Source organism: Castor canadensis, chromosome 15 (assembly GCF_047511655.1).
Source record: "Castor canadensis chromosome 15, mCasCan1.hap1v2, whole genome shotgun sequence".
Taxonomy (NCBI): Eukaryota; Metazoa; Chordata; class Mammalia; order Rodentia; family Castoridae; genus Castor; species Castor canadensis.
In genome coordinates, this window is record NC_133400.1 from 89537046 (window position 1) to 89555531 (window position 18486).

The 18486-nt window shown below is 38.4% G+C and overlaps 2 protein-coding genes across 2 annotated transcripts in view; one reads left to right on the forward strand and one right to left on the reverse strand.

Annotated features, from left to right (window-relative positions):
- The window catches only part of Net1 (neuroepithelial cell transforming 1), a 52685-nt gene extending 45237 nt beyond the window's left edge, over positions 1-7448 (reverse strand). The window contains exon 1 of the mRNA XM_074056737.1: positions 7306-7448. Coding sequence (XP_073912838.1) covers positions 7306-7433 — 128 coding nt within the window. The 5' untranslated portion in view covers positions 7434-7448. The remainder of the gene's footprint in view (positions 1-7305) is intronic.
- A 2573-nt stretch (positions 7449-10021) lies between these two features.
- Tubal3 (tubulin alpha like 3) lies at positions 10022-17908 on the forward strand. Its single transcript, XM_074055429.1, has 4 exons — positions 10022-10098; positions 14098-14341; positions 15312-15464; positions 16600-17908. The coding sequence occupies exons 1-4, from the start codon at positions 10096-10098 to the stop codon at positions 17538-17540; spliced, it is 1341 nt and encodes a 446-aa protein (XP_073911530.1). The 5' UTR covers positions 10022-10095; the 3' UTR covers positions 17541-17908.
- The last annotated feature ends 578 nt before the right edge of the window (positions 17909-18486 follow it).

Here is an 18486-nt window from a genome sequence, read left to right on the forward strand (position 1 = left end):
AATAAAGAACAATATTCTTTTTATGATAAAATGCTTAAACAAAAAAGTCATCTGAAATCAATTATAATTCCTATAACTAAACAATACATAGATGTACTATAAACAAATGTTAAAAGCTTATGAGGAAGATAGCATGCCTACACTGAGTCCACAGATCACACTTTTCAAAACACTTGTTTAGGAAAGTGCTATTGTATATTAAATGGAGCGCCAGTGGGGCAGGGCCGAGAGGCAGCAATTATCATCTCAGATGATTACTTTTAATCTAACACAAATATATATTACAAAGTAGTATTCACAGTGGCACTTCATATATTCATAACTATTTTCTTTTAGGTATAAGACAAATATCAAGGACATCTATAAAACCAAAGCCATGAATTTATTTATTCAGTAGAAATGACTATACTGACCTCAGAAAGAATTTGATGTCTGAAAGCTGAAAAGAAAAATCGTGCTTAAGAATCTTAAAAAGTTAACAAACTGGAAAAATATTTCCAACTTGATGGCAAAATTTTTCCAGCACTATCTGCAATCAGATTTATAGTTAATGCCATTTTTTTCCATTTCTATTTATTTTGAATACCTATGGAAAAAAGAAATTGAAAAACAAATTGTGCCCAGAAAACATGAGTAACAGTGCCCAACTTCTAGTCTTGGAAAGACATATACTCATTTTTTTAAATAGGTCAGACTCAAAACAGCTATTTAAAATCCTTATGGGAAAAAATGATTTCATAAAACATAAAGATTACAAGTTGCCTTTTTAGAGGACAAACTGGGTGGGGAGGGAGAAGTTTAAAGACTGAAATGTAGAACAAAAAGTGGTAATCCTGATCTTTTCAAGAATATCTACTGGGGCTGGAATTTAGCTCAGTGGTAGAGCACTTGCTTAGCATGTGCAAGGCCCTGGGTTCAGTCCCTATACTTGAAAAAAAAAATTCTGTCCATTTGTCCAAATATTTTTGTTCATATATTTTTTCATACACCCAAATAATTAAACTGATACATTAAGGACCGAGTGTGGCTTATTAAATTGTTTCTTATTTAACTCCACTGTGATTTCCTCTTAGCCTTTAACATACTTCCTTTTGTATTACTTAATGTGCCACTGTACAATGTATTTTCATACTAATTTAGTTTTAGTATAAAGCATAATTAGAATGGTAAAGCTGCTGTTCAAAAAGACAGTCATGTGGTTAATAATTCTTTTTTTTTGTGAGGACGGAGGTCCATGATGTAGCTTAGGCTGTACTGTAATTCACTAAGTAGCTCAGGTTGACTTGGAACACGGGCTCTTCCTGTCTCAGCCTCCCAAGTGCTGGGATTACAGGAGTGTACCACACCTGGCCTTAATTCATTCCTAAACCAAATTATACTTTCTGAGATTCTGATGTGTGTCCCATGGCAGATAAAAGCTGAAATGGAATTACAAAAACTAGAAAGGTATTCAGTTACTCAATGGACAGTTTTGGAAAAATGTATCAAACATTATTATTACCAACAGGAAGAATATACTTTTAAAAACCAGAATTTACCTTTAAAGTATTTTCATTATAATGAATGTAAAATAAAATGAAGTTAAAAAAGTGACAAAAAGCAATAGCTAGTTTTCATTTATTGAGTGCCTATTATGTAATAAACATTGTGTATATATCCTTAAAAGTCATAAAAACAACGTAAGAGAACACTTCCAATTAAAAAGGAAAACTACAAAACTATAAAGATTCTTGCTTATCATAAAATATGTATTTAGGGGTTTACAATGAAAACTACCAGGACGAGTTAGCAAAGTAGTATTTTAAAAAATCAAGTGGGCTGGGCATGGTAGTGCACAGCTTTTTATTGTAGCACCCAGGATGCTAAGGTAGGAGGATTATGAGTTTGAGGACAGCCTGGGCTAAATGGTGAGACCCAACGTAATGTCACCAACATTAGTAAGAAATAAGACTTGAAACATAAGGGCATCCAAGGTTTGACAAAGTGTAATTGGAAACCAGGATGCCTTTTAGATCTGTTAAAAAAAATTCTTTCTATGTGAAAACAAGAATATGACAATAGTGAAATGCAGCTGCTGAAGTAAGCAAGTTGTGAGTCTCACACACCAGTAGTGCAACTAAAGGAAGTACCTCAGCCTCGTTATAAACTGCAGATGTGCCTCAATTTACAATGGGGTTACATCCTGAGAAACCTACTGGCACTGAAAATGTAAGTTGGAAATGAAAGAGACTAGAAAATCAGTGTAGCCAAAGACTGACTGTTTGGAAGATCAAAATTGACAAACCTTTAAGTAGACTAAGATAAAAAAGATAGACTAAATTACTATAATCATAAATAAAAGAGGAGATATTCCTACTGACATAACAAAAAGGATTACAAAGGTAACTATGAACAATTGTACAGCAATAAATTAAATAATTTTGATTAAGTGGGTACTTTTTTTTTTTTTCCTTCCAGTACTGGGGATTGAACCAAGGGCCTTGTGCATACTAGGCAAGCACTCAATCTTGAGCCATGAACCCAGCCCAACAAATTGTTGAAGAGACATAAACTACAGAAAATGACTAGAGTATTTGAAGAGACTGAATTCATAATAATGAAAAACTACCTCACATCATATACAAAAAGTAACTCAAAATGGATTAAAAACCTAAGTGTAAAAGCTAGAACCATAAAACTCTTTAGCAGATGGGGAAAACCTTCATGACACTAGATTTGGTGCTGATTCTCGGATATGACCCAAAAGCAGGGACAACAGCAAAGATAAACAAATGGGACTATGTCAAACTACAAAACTTTTGTGATTCAATGGACTTCACAAAAGTGAAAAAACATACAGGAGAAAATATATGCAAATCATATATTTGATAAGGATCTTATATCTAGAATAACTTGTATAATTTAATAAGACAGCCCAATTAAATTAGGAAAAGATGGCCTGCCAAAAATGGCCAGATTATATGATTCCATTTATATGTAAAGTCCAGAACAGGAAGGGGTGGGTGCTGAAGGAGAAAGGAAAAAGGGGTATGTGCTGGGAGAGAAACAACAACTGAAGGATTAAGTCTTCTTCTTGAGGTAATGAAAATGTTCTAAAATTGGCTGTGGTGATGGCTGCACATCATCACGAGTGCATAAACAAAAATCACTGAATTGCAGACCAAATGAGTAAACTATAGTATGTGATCCACTGGTTTTGTTTAAAGACAGTAATACTTTTTTTTTTTTGTGTTGTCCTTCAAATTCGTTTATAGTCAGTTTTACATGGAAGTTTTTCAACATTTATATAGTCATATATATCAATCTTTTTCCTTATTATTTCCGGTTCTGGTATCATGCTTAAGTAATTGTTTCTTGTTCTGTCATTAACACTATGTTGTCATACTTTACCCCTTCTATTATTCTTTCTTTCTTGCCTCTGTTTCAGTGTTATTTTCCTTAAAGTGTAATCCACTCAAGGTGTTCTGTTCTGCACACTGTCAGGTATCAGGTTCAGGCACTCATCACTTTTCATCTAGGCTATGGCAGACTGTTTTTCCCAGACCCATCATCTATGCTTGGGATTTTTAATTTAGTACACAAAGTTGGGCTCCAGGAAACCACAAATCTCCTGAAATTTTATGTATATGAATTCTTTTGGGGAGGAATAATTTCTTATGATTTAAAGAGTAACCCCAAATGTTATTTATCTCATGGCAGAAAAAGTGACCTTTTAAAATTGCAAATACGATCATGCTTGTTTAAAGTCTTTCAGTATTTCCCCTCATTTCTCATGGCAGACAAGTCCCCTTTATAATGTGGATCCTACCCCTGAGACTCCTAGTCTAGTGAACTATTTAGGATACCCAAAACTCACCAAGCCTGTTTCCTTCAGGGCCTTTTTATCTGTTTCTTCCCTATGTGAAATCACTCATCTACATGTGATTTCTAAACAGGTCCCCCAGACTCAGGGATTAAATAGGGAATTATTCCCTGTTCTTTCCAGTCAGGATGGTTTTCCTTTTACTTGCATCCATGCTATTCTGTGTATACCACTATATAGCTAACTTGCTTATTTTTCTTCCTTACTAAATTATAAGCCACTAGACTTTTTTCCATTCCTAGTGTCTGGTACTCACTGGTACTTTCTGATGTTCCCTAGATTATGAAGGGCTAGGGCCCAATAAACCCTGTTAGGAAGGCTTGAAAATACTGTAATGCATTTAAATATGCCTAACCTACTGAACATCAAAGCTTAGCCTACTTTAACATGTTCGGAACTAGTTTGATAAAATTATTATAAAGTGTTAAATTTCTCATATAATTTATTGAATACCTGTATCCAAAAAACACTAGCAATATAGAACACTGCACTATCAGTTGTTTACCATCATGACCGTACAGCTGACTGGGAACTTGGACTTGCTTAGCATTGAGTATCGTACATCACTAGTTTGGGAAAAGAACAAAATTCAAAATTTGAAGTATGATTTCTATTGAATGCATATTGTTTGGTACCACTGTAAAGTTGAAAAACTGCAAGATGAGTCATAAGTTTGGGACCATCTCTATTCTAAATATTCTGTGTCTCACAGGTGGGTTCACTTTGTGAAATTCCACTGACCTAAACATATATGACTCATGCACTCTCATCTGAATGTGTATCTTAATTTAAAGAAGAATAGAAAAAAATTGTTGCAAGGTCTCCATTTTCTTGGGGGTGGGAGGAAGCAGTTTGAACTCAGGGCCTTGTGTTTCTAGGCAAGCGCTCTACCACTTGAGCCATGCCCCTATCCCTTTTTGCAATGGCAGCCTTGGACCTCAATTCTCCTATCTCCACCTCTCTTGAGGCTGGAAGTACAGGCATGAACTACTATGCCTAAGTTGTTCTTTAAGATAGGGTCTCAGTAACATTTTTCCCAGGGTGGCCTTGAATCTCAATCCTTTTATGCTGATGGGATTATATGCATGAATCACTGTATCCAGCCTTGCAATGTGTTTTTTTTAATAGGCATCTCATCTCATATCCCAAAGCAAACTTCCCCTCTAGTCTTTCTTTTCTGATAATACGGAATCCAATTCTTATACTGCTTTGGCTCCAAACCTGGGGTCACCCCTTCATTACTGTTTCTTTTTCTCTTTTTGGTATTTGAACTCAGGGCTTCATGCTTGCTATGCAGGCTCTCTACCACTTGAGCCATGCCTCTAGTTCTTTCTGCTCAGGTTATTTTGGAGACAGGGTCTCACTTTTTGCCTAATTCAACCTGGACCTCAATCCTCCTATTTTGTGCTTACTGCTGTACCTAGGATGACAGGTGCATGCCATTACTCCCAGCTATTGGTTGAGGGGTCTTGCTAACTTTTTGCCCAGTTTTTCAAGTTTTTGGCTTGAATGGAGATCCTCCTGATCTCAGCCTCCCAAGTAGCTGGGATTACAGGCATGAGCCACTAGTATTCAGCCCACTCCTATTTCTTTTCACTCTATATTGTATGCATCTGCATGCCCTGCCAGCTCTGCCTTCAAAATATATCCCAAACATGAACATTCTTCACCACCTCTATAATGTGTACATGCTGTTTTAAACTGCATAATCACCTAATTGGTCTTTGTTATGCTACCTTTGCTACATACTAGAGTGAACCTTTACAAGTACAGACCACATCATTTCCTCTTATTTCCCAATTCACTAAATCAAGCCTGGAGTCTTTACAGTGGTTCACCAAGTGCAACATGACCTAGCCCCAGACATCTCTCTGATCTCACCTCTTACCACTTCCCACCTTGCTTCAGCCCCTTCTAGTCAACCCGTTTTCTTTGAAATGCCTTGACATAGAATACTATTCGACTTTCAGTCTCTGCACTTGTTGCTCCTCTGCTTAGTACAATCTTTTCCCAAATATTCATATGGTTTTAGTTCCTTCCTCCCTTCAGGTCTCTGTTCCAACTTCACTGTTAGCATCAGAGACTTTCCTTATGCTCTTTTAAAAACAGGCACCATCTCTATCCTTCTTATCTTGCCTTAATTCACTTCAAAATGTGACACCTGATATTTTATGTGCTTATCTGACTATTGTTCTTTTCCACCAACAGAATTTAAGTTTTGTAAGAACAAAGACTTCATCTGGTTTTGCTCACCAGAATTCTTACTATGTACAACTATGTCTGATAGCAGGGCAGGTGCCCAACAATATTACTGAATGAATGTAGAATGCATTTAACACTGCCTCCATTGGATCCTTTTGAAATTTCTATTTTCCTTCTCCCATAACAATTCTTCCCTGGTTCTTCCATTTCTCATTGTCAGGGATGACTTCTTTCTCTCTCCTCTTTCACCACCTCTTAAACACAGGGTATAATTGGTATAGAGGTTTCAGAAAAGTATATTCAAGTAAGGATTACCTTAAACTTCCAACTAATAAAAATCAGCACCGAATGAAAAAGTCTAGCTTTCTGCAGAGTAGCTTACAGTGGGTTTAATAAATACCTTGTTGATGAAAGTAAGGTATTTTCTTATTTCTCCAGAAGGTATTGCCATATCCAGGCTTAAGTGGAATGTGGGCTATGCAAAGGACTATAGTTTAAAATAATGTTGAGTGGACCACAGAGACTGCCGAAAGGATGCAGGAGAAATGGAATCACTTTTCTTATAAAAACTGACAGGTAACAGCTTACACGTATTGAGCGCTTTCTGTGTCACATGCTAAGCATTTTAACATTCGTATCTCACTGAATTTCGGGATGCCCTTATAGGAAGCAGGAACTGTTAGTGGTTATTCACAGACCAGGATATAGCCTTAGAGATGTTAAAGGAACTTGACAGGTCACACAACTTGTAACTGGAACCACCTCCAACAATGCAATGGAAAACAGCCTTTGGTACTTTTCCTTTTCAGACCCGCAGAAAGTGAAACATGCAGACAACTGAACAGCCGGGGACCGTCCTCTGATCTCTTTTCTCAGGGAGCCTGAAGCCGAGTTCGCAGAGGCCATCTCTGACCTCCGAAAAACGTCTCATGCAAGCGCTGGCTTCCAGACTGCAAGTCCAGTGCCTGCTCCCGCGCCCATTCCTCTGCTCCCCACCCGCAACATGCCAGTTTCGGCCAGAGCATCCGCAGCCACAAACTGTGGGGCGACGGGGACTCAGCCCGAGCGGCGTTTCCTAAGCCCGAGCGGGAGGCGTCGGGCGGAGACCGTCAACAGGCCCGCCCTTCCCACTGCCCGGCTTCCGCAGGGGCGCCAGCTCCGGGCCGGGGCCGCGACTCCGGCCCCTGACCCCCGGCTCCCCCCGACCCCGGCCCGTGCCCTCACCCCGACCCCGCACTCACCTCCCGTCCGCCCCCGGCCCGGGTGTGTCCACCGCAGGACCCGCGCCGCCATCCGCGCTGAGCCCAGAAACCCGGCGGCTTCGCCTCCGCGGCCGAGGCTGCTTCTGAGCCGCCAGCTCTGGCTCCATATCGTGGGGGAGGGGCCGGGGCGGTGGCCGAGTGCCCGGGAGACCGACAGTCACGGGCACGGTGCCCGCCAGCTTTCTGCCAGGCAGCAAGCGCCTGCTAGCAAAGAGGCAAAGCCGCCACCATCATCCGGGGATTTGAAAATGGCGGCTGCGTAGCGATTAGCCAATCAGGGAGCAGGGGGAGGTTGCTGGGAGACGTGGAGTCCCGCCCCTCTCCAGGCTACCACTGACCTTAAGTATCCTGGGGAATGGAGGGGAATAGTACGATGGGAATTACAAATACTTGGGTTTAATTCTGACTCCGTCCACGAATCTCCCAAGGCCTAGTACTTTTTCTCTGTTTACTAGGAATTTCACTGAAAACCAAGGCGAATGAACTGGAAGTGCTTTAGATCACTAGATCTTACTTAGTTTTGGGGGAGAGAGGAATTAAAAGTAATGAACTGAACTGAGGCTTAATTATGGATCATTAAGCACTATATTATGTGAAATATATCCCCAATTATCGATGATCATGGAGCTTTGTTCTCAGGGTTGTCTCTAGGGAACCAGTGAAATCTGGTTATGAGTCCTCCTGTCTTCCAATAAGTAGGAGCCGGTTTTTGCTTATCAAAATAGAATCGAAGTTGCTTTGTCAGATGCTTGTAGGAAAGCAGCAAAAGGCACAGCATAAAATAAATGGACCTTTTTAAGTCCATTCGTTTGCTGAACAAATGAACACATTCTTTGATGTTAAATATTGCATTATATGTGTCAAAGACTTTAAAAATAGTCTTCCTTAGTCACTATTATTCCATTTCTGGACATTTGTACATGAGGATATGTACATGAAGATACTGATGATATTGTTGCTTGTAACAGAAAAACTAAAGACAATCTAAATAAATATTGATCGAGAAATCACAAATTGCAGCTCATCTACTGGGAAGAATATCTTCAGTCAATAAAAAAATAAACCGTGAAGTGTGTATTAGAATAATATATTGTAATTTTAAGTAAAAACATAGAAGCCAGGTGCAGATGGCTCATGGCTATAATCCTAATTACTAGAAAAACTGATTCAAGGCCAGCCTGGGCAAATAGTTCCCGAGACTCCATCTCCAAAATAACCAGAGCAAAATGGACAGGAGTGTGGCCCAAGCTGTAAAGTGCCTGCTTGGAAAGTGGGAAGTCCTGAGCTCAAACCCCAGTTCCATAAAAAAAAAAAAAAAAAAAGAATATTGTGGTATATTGAATATATTCAGTTATGAATTACAAGAGATTATACAGAGGAGAAAGGTGAAATTGATATATTAAAATGCCTCCAAGTGGTCAGACTTTGGACATTTAAACATTTTTATTTTTACTTTCTTGTATTTAATAATTTTTATATGACAGTGAGATACTGAACTTATATTACCTTTACAACAAAATGAAAAAAAAGTTTTAGTTTAAAAAAGAATAAGAGATTAGAGAGTAAGATGCCCTTCAGTAACAGTTACCTCTATTCCACCTCACACTCACTCCAAAGAAACTAAAGGAGAGAGTATTAGTTGTTGCAGTGTAAGAATACAGAACTGTGATCCAGGCACTTGATCTCTATCCAGACAGCGCTTTGTACAATGCAGATGTTTGGATGAAACCACATTTTTATCCACAGAAACAGGTGAGATAGTTGGAAGTCAGTTTGTCCTCAGCTCTGCAGATCCTGAAACTGGTTGTGATAGTGTCAACAGAGGTGGTCAGTCCTTCAGGAACTTGTAATAATCACTGTCAAAGTAATAGGTACTAGAAGGTGTTGGTGTGAGGATTTAGTGGGAGGTACTTTACAGTGATAAGAACACTGTTGTTTTTAGTAGGACAACCAATTTTTGTTCACTTGAGGACTTATTTTGTTCAAATATTTACAAGTATTTATTGAATACCTACAATAATATGCTAGACCCTGTGCTAAATGCTGGCATACGAAATAGGGAATAGATGACACATTTTAAGCAGGAAATTACTGGGCAACAAAGAAGCAGAACAAAAGAAAGTGGACTATATATTGAAGGTTGGTCATTCAAGACTTGGAAAGGAATGCTGAAATCCCATGAACCTATAAGAAATCAATTTTGTCTAAATGTCCTTGCATCCAAATCCACTGTCTTATTCTGTTTAGGACAGATGGAATACATCACAAATGTTCTCTAAATCCTTGTTTTCTCAACTCCATGCATATCATTCCCCTCCCTTAACATATCCTTCAGGTAAGCATTTGAGGAAATCAGTTAAAGTTTGCTGTGCATATATGTATATAAAATCTGGTGCTAGATATCCAGCACAGAGATAGATATCGTATGCATGCTAGGCGTGCTCTGTACCTCTTGAGCTACATCTACAATCCTTAATAAATTCTTAAGAGGAGAATCTTTAAAAGACATTTGTTATTTTCAGCATAGGTGTATATTGGAAAAAGATTTGGATAAACTCATTAATGTACATGTAGTTGGCACAAACTTTATCACAGCTTATCTAGGCCCAACACTACTACTTTGAAACTAGAGAACAGAAAAATTGAAAAGGGACTGTACTGCTTTAAGTGAAGCAGGTAGAGTCACTTCCGGGCCCAGTAATAAAGCTGGGCTGGCAGTGATTGCTCCTCAATATCACCACAGAGCAGTGTGGGCACCGTCAGATCAGCATGGTAAGTGTGCTTCGGTGACACTTGATTTGGGGTGGTAGCAAGTTTTACTCATCATATTTAGGCCTTTACTGCCACTAAAAATTCTTAACAAATTCTTAATTCAAGAAAAAATATTTTTGAAAAAAAAGATACATTTGTTTCTTTCAAGATCCATGTGGACAATTTAGAAGCAGATTTGGCTAAAAGTCAATCTATTTATTTTAAGATAAAGCTTAGTTGATTTGCAGTCCTTCACTACCTTTACTTGGAATACTAAAGCCAGAACTTCACCTTCATTTTAGGTTTTGTGTTTAATTTTGAACGTCTGTGCTGTTTTCTATAGAAATCAATCGTTTTACTTTTATCTATAATTTTGGAGTTTCTGGGGACTTCAGACCTGGGCTTCTATTGCTTTAGGCCATGAATGCATGGCAGGGTAAAGGGCATTTTCTTTGTTCTGTCTTTAGTTTTTTATGATAATGAATATAGTTACTTAAAATAATTCTGTTTGGGGGCCACTTTTTAAGACTCACTTCACTATTAATTGCTGCTGTGCAAGTAACTGCAATCATTAATATCTTAGAATTTTTAAATTCTTCAATGGAAGCAACTTTTCAAACTTCCTTTTCTACTTTAATTGTCTTGCCCTATTGGACTCTCTCCTTAGCATTTTAAGAATGTTTGTTTTTCTAAGAATTATGTCTTCCAACATGAAGAATATTGTGGAATGAATATTTGCTTTCTTAACTCTATCAATGTCAGCAATCTGGGTGTGGTGTGCTATGATCTTGCAAGATAATTCCACTGAGGGCAAATGGGTAAAGGGTACATGGGATCATTTTGCATCATTTCTTAGAATTGCATATGAATCTACAGTGATTTTGATATTAAACTTTTAACACAAAGTATACCTGTGTAGAAATTCAAATAAGTTTTGTAGCTGTATTTTATTAGTGTGCTATCACTGATAAAATGTGGCTATTTAGTGAACATGTTATAATCTTACGCTATTTTATAGTGTGACTAATATTTTACCAGAGAGTTTGGAAAGCAGGGAGAGGCTAAGAGAAGAAGATGAAACTAGTCTTTAACATCCTTGGATGCAGTTATATTATAAACTCAGCAATTCCTAAAGTAAAAGAGGGGGGTTGGTGGGACAAGTTATTTCTGCTGAGTTAAGAAAGAACAGTATTACTCTGCTATCTGAACCTGATGAAGAACAGAAATTTATTTTTTATTGGTGATTATTATTTTTCTTGTGGTACTGGGATTTGAACTCAGAGTCTCATGCTTGCTAGGCAGGCACTCTACCACTTGAGCCACTTTGCCAGCCATAAATGGTGGGCTTTATTTGTTTATTTTTTTGGTGGGACTGGGGTTTGAACTCAGGGCTTTGAGCTTGCAAAGCAGGCACTCCACCACTCGAGCCACACCTCCAACCCTATTGGTGATTATTTTTACTGTGAATATTGTAAACAAATAAAACATCTCAACAGAGTCCAGTACAGGATGATGGATTGCTGGGGAAGGGAGCTAGTGAGAGAAATCTACACATAAACTCTACAGATTATGGAGGGGGTGAACCCAACTATTGTAAGAACTGTAAATACCACAATGTACCCCCAGTACAACAATAATAAAAAAGAGGATTTAATAATGTAGAAATAGTGACTACTCCCCTCTATTTTTTAAATTTTAACTTAAATTTAGGGCACAAAGTTTTGATCTGATTACGTACCTAATGCAGTTACAGCGTTTAAAGTCTGGCAGGAGGGAAGAGGAATGAAACTGCTTTGCAGGTAAGGGTATTTGAAGCCTGTTTAAAGTGGAATGTATTGTTTTGATTTTTATATACCACAGAGGTAAGAATTTTAGTCGGTCTTAAGCAAAATGCTTTTGAAGTTAAGTTCACAGCCTTTGTCATGAAAGACTGACAGCTACACAAAGAAGAAACAAGATGGAAGTTACACTAAATACTGGACTTGAATTTCTCATAAAGTGAACTAGGCTGCATTATACCTTGTAAATCACAAGAGACAAAGGTCAGGGCTTGATGGTACTGGTCACAAACAGAGTCCAAGTCCAGCTGCGAGGGTGTGGTTAGTCAGAGTTCTCTTCTTGTCTCCCTGTGAGCAGTGGTTGCTGTGGACCATGAGTCAGTGATTGGAAGGAAGGTCTGAGGTTTTTCCGTAGTTGAATCTCAGGCTTTGAGAGAGTGCATGTAGGGACAAACACAGGCTGCCCCTCAGCTTACCAGGTCCAACATCTTAAGGGCTTGATCGTGCTGAAGACTGACTCCTCACTTTATGACTCCTTCACAGTCTTGTTCCATGAGCACTGGCAATCAAAGTACAATAGTATTAAAATCAGACAGAACAGTCACTTTAGATTTCTAGATTTTAAACTTTTTTTTCTCTTTCTTAAAAGTAGATACTGGAGTCTGTATGAATTATTTAAAAAGTCGTTTGAGTTTTTTTTTAAAAAAAGGATTTTTAGCTGTGGGAAGATGGCACATGCCTATAATCCTAGCTACTTGGGAGGTTAAAATTGGGAGGATCAGTTCCAGACTAGCCTGGGCAAAAAAGTTTGCGAGAGCCTATCTCAATGGAAAAAAATGGGCATGGTGGCATGTGCCTGTCATCCTAATTGTGGCAGGAAGTGTAAAATAGAAGGATCTTGGGCAAAAAGCAGGACTCCATATCCAAAATAACGAGAGTAAACAGGATTGGAGCTGTGGCTGAAGTGATAGAACACCTGCCTAGCAAACCCTGAGTTCAAACCCCAGTGATGCAAAAATAAAAAAAAGTAAAAGTGGAGTTGGAATGCAAGCTGTGATGAGTATAGAAGAAAATAATGAAGTTTAGAGAAGAAAAAATTTACTTACTACTCACATATAATTACAATTAGTATCTCAAGGCATTTTCTTTTAGATTTCCCTATGCCTGTTTTAAATGTATTTGACAAAATGTTATATGTACAATTGCACATCCTCCATGCTTTTGCTTAGTGTTTTAGTACAAGCATTGTCCACATCATCTCTCTCTCTCTCTTTTTTCTTTGGTAAATATTTAGGGATTATATAATGCCCTAGGATTGAAATACAGCCCTTTAAATAAATCCAACAGTAGATTAATGGTTAAGTGGATTAAGTAGAATGGTTCTTGGTTTTTACTGTTATAAATTATAATGCTATGAATGACTTTGTGCCTGAGTCATTGCATTTCAGTTTCTTTTGTAATTAACTTATTTATGCCATTTGCCTATATATCCAGTGAATGTCTCAAGTGATTTTAAAATAATGCTGATATTTATATATATAATAAATTTCTATACAGTTCATTATATAATAAATTTTTATACATGTTAATTTATTTGTTATAGTATAGAGGTTTTAGATTTGGGGTTATTAAGTCTATTAAATTTTTCCTTGGTACATTTTCCATTGCTTGTATGCTTAGAATATTCTTCCTATGTAAAGCACATGCAAATAGAATATATAAATTTTAATCAGTAAGTATCTATTTTAAAAGGTAATATCTTTAACTTATTAATAATAAGTTCTAATATTCGACAAGGTTATACATTGACTTTGGATTTATTCCTTTCCAATAACTAGCTAAATTTTTCCTGGGTGAGTTGCCTGATACAATCACCCACATACCACACCTACACACACATATAGAGACACAGAGATGTAGATTATACAAGGCCATATATGTAGTCTCAACTCAGTTCTTAGCCTAATACCCAATAGGTGCTTCATTTATGTTGTTGAAAGAAACTTTTTAAATGAAAATTTGAATTTGAATCCTCGGTTCAATTGTCCTTACAGGTTAGCCCTACTCTGATTTTTGGCTTCCATGGGACTCTTTTGATTATCTTTATAATAAATTTCTCTTGTAGGCTTAAGCTAGCTTGGTCTCTGTCATTTACAACCAGAAGCGCTGAATAATACTGCTCATGTTTTCTAAACAACTGAACTAAGTCTGTTCAGTTCTAACTCACAATGATTTATTTCAGAGGGAGTGCCTTTCCATTCACATTGGTCAAGCTGGTGTCCAGATTGGTGATGCTTGTTGGGAACTCTACTGCTTGGAACATGGAATCCAGCCAGATGGTGTTATTCTTGACTGTAAACAGGATCAGGTGGAAAATGCTCAAACAGAACATAAGAATGCATCCTTTGATACCTTCTTTTGTGAGACAAGAGCTGGGAAGCATGTGCCCAGAGCACTCTTCATGGACTTAGAACCAACTATTATAGGTAATGTAAGTTTTGCATTCTAATGTCTTAATTGGGTCTGCAATCAAAATAAACAAGCAAGTAGATGGGGTTATGAGATTGGAATAATCTATCTGAACAAGATCACATGGATCTTTTCCAGACTTACAGCCTCATGCAATAGCCCATTTTGGGTGACTAGCATGACAAACAATAACAATTGCTATTTTGTTCATGAATCTGCAATTTGGGTAGGGCTCAGAAGGGATAACATCTTTCTGAGATGGTACCAGATATGAAGGTCCATGTGGGAGCTAGGAGGTCCACTTTGATAGTGGCTCACTCACATAGCTGCCAAGTTGGTGCTGGCTGTTGGCTGAGACAGGCCGGTTATACAGGTGGGGCCTTGGCTTCCCTTGAGATGTTCTGTCTGTGGGATGCTTTGGCTTCCTCATGGCATGATGGCTGTGTTCCAAGGGTAAGCACCCCATGAGAACAAAGCATAAATCCATGGCATTTCTATAACCCAGTCCAAAAAGTCACATAGTACCATGTCAATTCTCAATGATTTGAGGTAGTCACAAAAACCTACAAGAGAGGATATATGAATCTTACCTTTTAATGCAAGAATGATAAGATTCTTGATGCCTACATGCAATGGCAAATATTTTTCATGGCCATCTTTAGAAAATACAGTCTGCCCATATTAGAAAAAAATAAAGTCTGTTTATACTAAATTGGAGTTAATTTCTTTATCAGAGCAAAGCCGGAGTAAGTAACAAACTGATGAGCAAAAGTTGATCGACGTCAATGTTAATGAAAAGATTAAAAAGTTTTATTGAGAGAATGAAGTTAAGAAGTGTCAGACCAAGATGCCTATATACAAATTCAGTATTACTCTGCTAGATATTGTGAAAGGTTAAAAATTAAGGAATTAGTGATGATTTGATAATTAGCAATGGGACAACAGAGGAACTGAATGCATGCACTGATCTCTTCTGTACCTCTGCAGATGGGATCCGCATGGGGAAGTACCATTCACTCTTCCACCCAGAGCAGCTTGTTAGTGGAAAGGAGGATGCTGCAAACAACTATGCAAGAGGTCACTATTCTGTGGGGTCAGAGATCATCGATCTTGTGCTAGAGAGGATCCGAAAGCTGGCAAGTGGCTCCTCTTCCTCTACACCCAGGGTGTGCATGGGTACTTGTGACTCTGCAACATTATCTACCACTACCACCATTGCTACCCAACCTTCTCACCCTGGTCTTCCATGTGTGTGCTCGGAGCTGGGAAAGGGTTCTATTACTGGCTTTGATTACCCCTCATTATGTAGGAAGGTGATGGAATCCTTCATACTTAGTGGGTGCCATCATTTACTCTGGCTTCTGCTAATGCAAGGTTTATCTTGTCTCTACTTCCAAAGCACTCTAAAATGTATCATTTTCCAGTAGTCAACATTACTTGGGAAGGTAACAGGAGGCACACCCTACCTGGATATTATTTACTCTATTTACTGAAGTTAATTCTTTTATAAGGTCCTGAGTCTGGAGACCCCCTTGCCATATAAATGGTATAGCATCATTGTTAGGTAAGAAAATGATTTTATATCAGCATTATAGATTAAGTGATAGGCACTTTATCTGCTGTGAGAGGAATGCTACAACATTCCTCTTTTCTTTTCAACATTTTCTTTTCTTTATTATTGATAAATCCGTGCTTCAGATCACATACAGATACATCCACAAAGGACAAGGAAAGGGCAGTTGAATATTTTTGCTGTGTTTATACAGGTTGAACATCCATTATCTGAAATGCTTGGGACCAGAAGTGTTTTGAATTTTTATCAGGTTTTGGAATATTTGCGTATTTATAATGAGATATTTTGGAGATGGGAAACAAGTCAAAACACAAAATTCATTTATGTTTCACATATACCTTATGTGAAACATAACCTGCAGGTAATGTACCTGCACATAGCCTGCAGGTAATTTAATTCAATATTTTGAGTGTGCCTTTGTTTTGATCACAACTCATCACCATGTGAGGGATGGAGCCTTCCACTTGTGGCATCATGTCAACACTCAAAAGATTTTGGGGCATTTTAGATTTTTGAGTTAGAGATGCTCTACTATAAAGAACTTCCCACCCACTTGGGGAGGGCCAAATTCAGGTGTATTTCAGAGTAGGTACATTTGTTGTGGAGCTGATAATGGTAAACTATTCTTTTCTGAAACCTGTTGATTTTGTTTTTGAGAATCCTACCATTACTATCTAACCCACTGTTTCTTTCCTTAGGCAGAACAGTGCAGTGGACTTCAGGGATTGTTGATTTTCCGAAGCTTTGGAGGAGGCACTGGATCGGGATTTACATCGCTCTTAATGGAGCAACTCTCATTAGAGTACAGTAAGAAGACTAAATTGGAGTTCTCTGTATATCCATCCCCTAGAATTTCCACTGCTATAGTAGAGCCTTACAACTCCATCCTTACCACCCACTCCACCATAGAGCACTCAGACTGTACCTTCATGGTGGACAATGAAGCCATCTATAACATCTGCCATCAAAAACTTGGGGTCGATCACCCCTCTTATGGCAGCATCAATAGGTTGATAGGTCAGGTGGTATCTTCCATTACTGCGTCCCTTCGGTTTGAAGGACCCTTGAATGTGGACCTAATTGAATTCCAGACCAACCTAGTCCCTTATCCAAGAATACATTTCCCTATCACAGCCTTTGCCCCCATAATCTCTGCTGAGAAAGCCTACTATGAACAACTCTCTGTGCTTGACATCACTGCTGCCTGCTTCGAGTTCTCCAACCAGCTGGTGAAATGTAATCCTCAGCTTGGGAAGTACATGGCCTGCTGCCTATTATACAGAGGTGATGTGGTCCCTAAGGATGTAAATGCAGCAATTGCAGCCATGAAGTCACGGACCTCAGTTCAGTTTGTAGATTGGTGTCCAACTGGTTTCAAGGTGGGCATTAACCATCAACCACCTGCAGTGATGCCAAGAGGGGATCTGGCCCGGATCCAGCGGGCTGTCTGCATGCTGAGCAACACCACGGCAATCGTGGAGGCCTGGGCCCGCCTAGACCACAAATTTGACCTCATGTATTCCAAGAAGGCATTTCTGCACTGGTACATCACAGAAGGCATGGAACAAGGGGAGTTCTCAGAAGCCAGGGAAGACTTGGCAGCTCTGGAAAGAGATTATGAGGAAGTGGGTCTAAGTTTCTGATGCAAATATGACTGGTGCAAATGAATGTTAATTTAAAATGTCATGCTTTCTCTTCAAGCTATTACATACTTAATGAGTAGAGTTCCTGTGATTAGAAGAAATACAAAATCAAATCAGTCAAGATACTAAACTGCACACTAAATTAAATGGGTTACTATTAATAGCAAACACATATTTCCTGTTTACAGTGTCATTCAGCTCTGTTACATGAGAGCTTTGTGTGGTTTGGAGTCCATTGATGTACTGGGTCACTTCTAGATGAAGTGCTTTTTAAAATTTTTGTCATAGTTTTTATGTCAGAGTGGAAATCTGGCTTTATTCTTTGCCTTTTTGTTTTTAATTGAGAGACAATGAAAACCTAAAGTTTATGCTTTTGCTTTCCTGCACCTAAGGAGGAAAACACACATACTGATCATAAATGTTATTTCCCCCATGTGCATATTTTATACATTGATTAAATTGCAAATATTTTCAGTGTTTCTTTCCTTCCTCCCAATGTGGGCCTTAACACCTTAGTTTAATTTTCACACAAAGGAGATACTCTTGGGTCTTTATTAAATTTGGATCTGGTGAAGTACCTTATCTGTGTGTATGAAAATAAAATAAAGAAACCCATTAAAATTGTTTTAAAAAGGGAGGAAAGGGATAAAAAAGAGTAACAAAGGTGGTGAACAGGGCTAAAGTGCATTACAAGGATATATGGAACTATCATAATGAAATCCCTTTGCAAATTAATGTATGTTAATAAACAGTTGGGGTCAGGGTGTCCTGCAAGTGAGAAGGTGACTTCTTTAGTTCCCCTGAACTGTAGGAGACATTCTCAAAATGTGGTCCCAGAACCTGGCACCTGAACTGCTTCAGAGGTTTGATAAAAACGCAAATTCTGAGCCTCATGAAGACTTGCCGAAGGAAAGACCTGAAGACTGGTAGGGGTGTAGACTGAGGA

What these genes read in the sequence shown, in the direction of transcription:
- Tubal3 (XM_074055429.1), top strand. An exon ending in CTTAGAACCAACTATTATAG is followed by an intron (nt 14,342 to 15,311) that starts GTAATGTAAGTT and finishes GTACCTCTGCAG; the next exon opens with ATGGGATCCGCATGGGGAAG. An exon ending in GAGGATCCGAAAGCTGGCAA is followed by an intron (nt 15,465 to 16,599) that starts GTGGCTCCTCTT and finishes TTCCTTAGGCAG; the next exon opens with AACAGTGCAGTGGACTTCAG.